General features: G+C 32.9%; 2 protein-coding genes across 3 annotated transcripts; one reads left to right on the top strand and one right to left on the bottom strand.

Moving 5' to 3' along the window:
- The first annotated feature begins 272 nt into the window (after positions 1 to 272).
- Positions 273 to 2,698, top strand: LOC116012404 (protein JAZ7-like). Of its 2 annotated transcripts, none has more exons than XM_031251936.1 (6): positions 273 to 516; positions 645 to 739; positions 1,679 to 1,810; positions 1,906 to 2,068; positions 2,185 to 2,242; positions 2,355 to 2,698. In XM_031251936.1, the coding sequence occupies exons 1-6, from the start codon at positions 420 to 422 to the stop codon at positions 2,521 to 2,523; spliced, it is 714 nt and encodes a 237-aa protein (XP_031107796.1). In that variant the 5' UTR covers positions 273 to 419; the 3' UTR covers positions 2,524 to 2,698. The 2 variants fall into 2 exon arrangements, with proteins under 2 accessions (XP_031107796.1, XP_031107795.1); XM_031251935.1 differs by having other exon boundaries at positions 276 to 516; positions 1,888 to 2,068.
- Positions 2,699 to 3,196: 498 nt separating this feature from the next.
- On the bottom strand, positions 3,197 to 6,042 carry LOC116012461 (ADP-ribosylation factor-like protein 8c). Its single transcript, XM_031251996.1, has 6 exons — positions 5,845 to 6,042; positions 4,429 to 4,510; positions 4,299 to 4,331; positions 4,087 to 4,208; positions 3,674 to 3,835; positions 3,197 to 3,573 (listed from the first exon to the last, which is right to left on the bottom strand). The coding sequence occupies exons 1-6, from the start codon at positions 5,880 to 5,882 to the stop codon at positions 3,456 to 3,458; spliced, it is 555 nt and encodes a 184-aa protein (XP_031107856.1). The 5' UTR covers positions 5,883 to 6,042; the 3' UTR covers positions 3,197 to 3,455.
- Between the last annotated feature and the right edge of the window lie 216 nt (positions 6,043 to 6,258).

Below are 6,258 nucleotides of genomic sequence, written 5' to 3'. Positions count from 1 at the left end.
ACTAAATTTTTATAATAAACATTAAATATATATAATTTAATTTCCTTATTTTTAGACATTCGCACACGCCAAACACAATGCCCGTACGTGCAGTCGGTTTCGCCATAAAGCATTTCTGACTTGGGCGTCTCGGGGTGGGGCCCCGTTATGTGTCTAAGCACGTGTTTTTCATTTCGTTAAAAGAAAAGAAAAATATCAAAAAAGAAATAATTAGTATATGACTGACAAACTTATAAAGCAATGCTTTCCTTCACAAAAATGCATCTATTTATTCTCCTATAGGAATACATATACATATAAGTATTCTCGGTGATTTCAGGAATTCAAGATATATATAATATTTTTATTTTCTTCTTTTTAAATTTATTTTCTTACAACTAGATTATTGGCGTTTGGGAATCGAAGATCGAAGATCGAAGATGAAAAAGGGAGCTAAAAAGGAGAAAAATATGAAGGTGAAGCTGAACCAGAAGAGCTCCCCAGAAATGGTGAAACAACAGTCCAACACTAGTCCAGGTTTTTTTTTTTTTTCTTTAAGGAAATTATATTTTACTAACCTTAAATTCTGAAAGGAAAAACCAAGTAAAATATATATTTCAAATATATTAATTTCATTTTTTTTTACTAATTTTTTTTAATGACAGGGTTAGGGAAGCAGTGGCCGTTTTCGTATGTTGTTTCTCCGCAACCGGAGTTATCGCTTTCCACAGCCGCTCCGCCAAAGAATCTCGTATTTCAGGTATTTTTTTTAAAATAATAATTAATTTGACTAAATTTAGTTTAACTTTGTTATGCGTAAATATTGGAGTAATTAATATATACTACCTCCGTCCCATTTTGTTTGTCTGATTCGATTAACGAGGCTTGACTGGAGTTATTTTTAATTCAATTTTTCATAATATTTAATTTTTTATTAGTATATAAAATTTATATATTTAAAAACTACATTAAAAGTACTATTAAACACAAAAAATCAAATTTAAAAATAATTAAAAATTACTAAAGAAAATAAGCGATGAAGAAAGAGTTGGTTTGACCAATGAATAGTAAACAAGACAGGTAAAATGGGACAGAGGGAGTATTTAGTTTTAGATAAAAATTTATAAAATTAATGATACGGTAAAAAAGTACTCCGCAATAGGTTTGGAAAATCTGCGAATTGCTTTTTTTTTTTTTTTTTTTTTTTTTTTTTAGATGTATGAAGACTCAGGGGGAGGGGACTAGCACTTTTCATGTTTAAGTGTAACTATTAAAACATGAGGGGGTCTAGTATAATTATTAAAATATAAAAGATTTTATATGATATTGGTCTAAACTTCAATACTACAAAGTGTATCCTCACGGTGCAGTTCTTCATATCATCAGATGCACTTTATAGTTGTGTATGATGTACTAAAGTTTGAAATATGCGTTTGCTTGAAATCTTCTTGCTCTAGATCGACCAACCTTTCCCGGTCATTAAATCAGTTTATAGCGTTTACATGAAGAATGGTTCTTACGAGATCTGATCCACACACTAATTATTTGGTGATAATAACTTTGTAGTCATCCAAACTCACTATATTCACACAAGCTAATTAATTAAGCACATATAAACATATATTTGATTGATAGGAAGAATAGACTAAAAACATGTTTAAATTTTTAATTGGTGGACTATATATGTTGAACATGACAGGACTTCTTAGGGGGAACACTCCCTAGACATGACCATGATACTCCTAGCAGCTCAAACCAACAGGCTACAGCCTCAATGACCATCTTCTACTCCGGTGGGGTTCATTTTTTTAACGATATCTCCCCAGAAAAGGTCCACATCTCTAACTATTTTTTCTTTGGACCGTTCACCCTTATACATAATTTGATTGGTTTTTTAAAAATAATTAGGCTGAATTGATCATGAAGATGGCTAATCAATCCAAGACTACCGAGGCAATGAATGAAACTATAAATGCTCTAACTGACACAGAAATTCTAAGTCCAAATATGCAAATTCCGCCGCAAAATCTCGCTCCTTCTCCTTCTCCTCCTCCTCCCGACAACTTTTTCGAATTTTATGGTAAAGGAGGTATAATCTCGATCCTAGCCTGTTAAAGTTTTATATAAAACAGAGTACAATATAATACTTTTTTTCACATTCAATTTAACAAGAAGAAGCATATATTATTATTGTGATGAATGCAGCTTTGGCTATGGCTCGCAAAGCAACCTTGGCTAGATTCTTGGAGAAGCGCAAACACAGGTATTATCATAGTATAGGTGCAAAACATTAATCTTTAATGTCGCGATGTTATTATCAAGTCTAAAAATTTGTCCTTTTTTCTTAAACTTATTTTTCAATGATTAAAATGCAGATTGATCTATGCCGCGAGTCCATATAGCCACCCTGTAGGCAAATCATCCAACAACTCCCCACAAGCACCCAAGAATGCATTGGAGTTCAATTTTATGCTTCCAGAGGAAGAGGAAACTTCATCATCAGCTGTCGATCTGGAAAGCCGATGTAGTACAAGTATTTTGTAATTTATTTTCTTAATATTTCCGAAGATAATATAATACAATATAATCTTATTAGTGGAGATCATACTATTTTAGTATTACAATACGCTGTATTTGTTGTTAGTTTTCATAATTTTGTATTGTGTATTGTATAAACAACCATTTAATCATCGGATATATAATTAAAGATTTTACTTTATATTTCTTGTCATTAAAAAAAATTAAAAAAAAAAAAAAACTTGAATGGAATATGGCTGTGCTAACTTTTGCACGTAAGTTTACCAGGGAGTAATTTTTAAAGTAAAAATTAAATTAAACAAAATATATAATTCAAGAATTTCTTAAATGCTTCGACATACTATTAGACAACATATATATGCTTGCATGGATAATAAATTGCACCTATTTCTGTTGGCCTAAAATTCATTGATTTTTTTGAGTGCATCATATCTAACCGGCCCCCGGCCCTAAAACTTAATACCAGGGTCATTAATAGCTAATCCCCTTGTAGGGGAATACCTTATTCTCAAAAATATAAGTTCTTGAATAAACCTATTACGAGAAGTGCTATTCCATTTTAAAGCTATTACTGGCTCTCAATCAGTTTGAAGAGCTCTCTACAATCAACTAATAGTGTTCATGCCTTCGTTGCCCCCATTTTACCGCATTAATTATAAAATAAGTAAACTCGGAGTAATATTCAAACACATAGCACATAATCATATATAATATATTGAAGGACAAAGTTTCCAAGCACTGTCTTGATGAACATATTTTCCCACATGAACATAAAATCCCACATCAAATATTGTGGTGTCTCTAACAAGGGTAAAAAATAAAAATAAATAAATAAATAAATAAAAATGTCTTGACTGCAATCACTGCACTCCCAAGGTACGCAGATTTTTGGCTAAAATAGTTCCACATACAATAGGCCAAAGACTGAAACACAGGCTTCATTTTACCGTCTTGGAGTGCTTAATAAGCCAATCAATAACCGCATCTATATTTACAGAGTCTTTACAGGAGATCATGTAGCAACAAACCTCTCTATCCTTGATTGAATCAAGATCCCTGCAACAATATAATGACATCAAAGAAAATTTCGAGAATGGCTAGAATGAAGAGGGAGATTAAAAAGGCAGAGCGAGTAAATGCTCAAATGCTAGCTTACAATTGATCCACCAGTGCCTGCTTGGAAAGAGCTTCTGATTTGTCGATTTTGTTCCCGAGTACAAGCAAAGGGATCCCGCTCAATGAAGGTTTCGTCAAGAGGTCGTGAAGCTCAGTTCGAGATATAGGGACACTATCGCGATCAGCAGCGTCAACCACATACCTGTTTTGCGGCAGGAGATGAAATAAGTTCAAGTTGAACAACTACTTAGTTGTAGGATGTGTTCTGTTTCAACTAAAAATTTAAACTGATAACAGAACTGCACATTTATATATATAAATGTACAGTCTCGCTATCGAAGCACATCATTCAATTTAGTATCAGAAGAATCAGAAGAAGCAAAAAGTCAACATCCTTTGTGAGCAAGTCTTAGATCACGTGACGAAGTAAATAAGTAGAGATGAAGGAATTACACTATTGCAGAGACACCGCGACAGTAGCGCTCCCACATGGTGCGAAATCTTCGTTGCCCTCCAAGGTCCCAAAGTTTGATGGTTACATTTCCCTTAGTCACTTTACGCATGTTAAATCCAACCTGGCTTTGAAAAGAATTCTACTAAGAAAACCCGATTCCTAAAATTCAAGATGTGTTATTTGAGTTGCATAATTAGAGCAAGATACTTACAGTTGGAATCATGTCCTCACTGTAGGCCCCGGTCTGATGGATACAATACCCAAAAATATGTTAAAAAATCAATTAGGATAATAAAGGAAAGAACAGGATGTGCATTTGGAGAGAGATGAAATGCACTTACAGCAATGGAATTAACGAGAGATGTCTTCCCTGCATTTTGAAGTCCAACAAGAGATAGTTCCATCTCCTGCTTGAAGAATAGACTGACACGGAGACAAGGATTTCGAAAAACACACATTAATGTTTGCAAAAAAAAAAAAAAAAAAAAAAAAAACACACACACACACACATTAATGTTGTCATTCTCGTTAACATAATTGTAGGAGACAAAAGATATTATTTTCTTTTGCACCAACAACACTGGAAGTTTGAACACATTTATACACTACAAAACTAAAAGTTAGGTGTTGTTTCGATTAAGGCTTCCTTAAACATATTACAGATCACGCCTCGCATATGATACTCAGGCAAGAAGCGTTTAGCTGTCACTCAAAGCTATAAAAGAATCAAACATGTCTTGCAAAATGATGATTATAATCCCTTTTTAACTAACAGCCTCTTTCAATACTAATCCCGAAATGGCTCAAGCAGAGTGCATATTTAACATAATCAAGATATAGGCCATGTTTCATAACATAGTTAGCTTATCAGCCAATTTTGGCTTATTTGACCCATATAAGTGTTTGATTAATTAACTTTTTGTAACAGCTTATTGCTCCAAGACCTAAAATTCAAAAAGTTGCTCAACGCAGCTTCTTCGATCACCTTTTTGAGAAAGTAATTTTCCATATAATCAGCTATCAACTAATTTTTCAAACATCTCTCTACAATCAGCTAATGCTATCAACTAGTCAAACTCTCTAACCCAATTAGCTAACAACTAACAGCTATTTATCAAACACCTGGTAAGGTTTCATAGACCACATTGTTGGCATCACCAACTGTCTATAATGTCCATCATCATCCTAATTCCTAAACAGAAAATGTCTCAACCTTCTACTCTCACTCCTCACTAATAAACTCATTAAAGATCCTCAAGCTAAACCAGAAGATGGAATCAAACAAACATCAACCTGGTATTTACATTAGTAATTCATTAAACTACAATGATAGTTCCCTCTTTGAAGTTTGACAAATACAAAATTCCTATATTCAAGCGATAAAGCATCAACCACAGAGGTTAAGTAATAACCACTTTAACCATCACAATTGGTTTCAGTATTCATCATTTATGGAGTATTTACAAAAATCAGTCCAAAAAAATTAGCGTCCGACAACATTAGAGCAGAGCGGTGAGTTAAGAAACTATAAATCACTATAGCTTACGCCAAGAAATTTAAAGAAAACAAAAAGAGTTTCTTTTTTTTTTTTTTCTATCTAATTTTCCTTCTGATAAAGCCACAAATTGGAGGAAGAAAAAAAAAAACTTTTTGGCTTTCTGCTATTGCTGGGCCGAAAACACCGTAATTAATGGGAAATCAATTAATCTGGAAATTCTTGAAAACAAATATATTAAACAGAAGGGAAAAAAAGATACCTGCGAAGCCAATTGAGAAAAGACTCCCAGATACCCATTACACAGAAAGATGAGAGCTTTGAATCTTTAATGAAATTAATAAAAATTCTGGGAAAAAAATAAGCGTAGAAATAAGAGAGACTGAGAAGAGAATAACAATTGTATGAGGAGAAGTAAAAAGAAAGCTTAGGAAGCTTCGCCGACTAAAACAAGGAAACCCGTGGAGAATCCGACACAACATAAGGTTGGGACTTGAGACTTGAGAGGCTTACCAAACAGGTTTAAGGATTTTTTGCACGAAACGTGTCCTTTTCTCATAAAGGAATTCTTAATTTGTTAATTCTTTTATTGAGTTTTTTTGAAATACTTATTCTTTAAAATTCTTTTTAAAAAATCAAATAAATTATTAAACTTTACTTAAAAATATAATTACTC

This window comes from Ipomoea triloba, chromosome 3 (assembly GCF_003576645.1).
Source record: "Ipomoea triloba cultivar NCNSP0323 chromosome 3, ASM357664v1".
Classification (NCBI taxonomy): Eukaryota; Viridiplantae; Streptophyta; class Magnoliopsida; order Solanales; family Convolvulaceae; genus Ipomoea; species Ipomoea triloba.
Note: the sequence above shows the minus strand (reverse complement) of the source record. Positions and strands in the feature narration are given on the sequence as shown.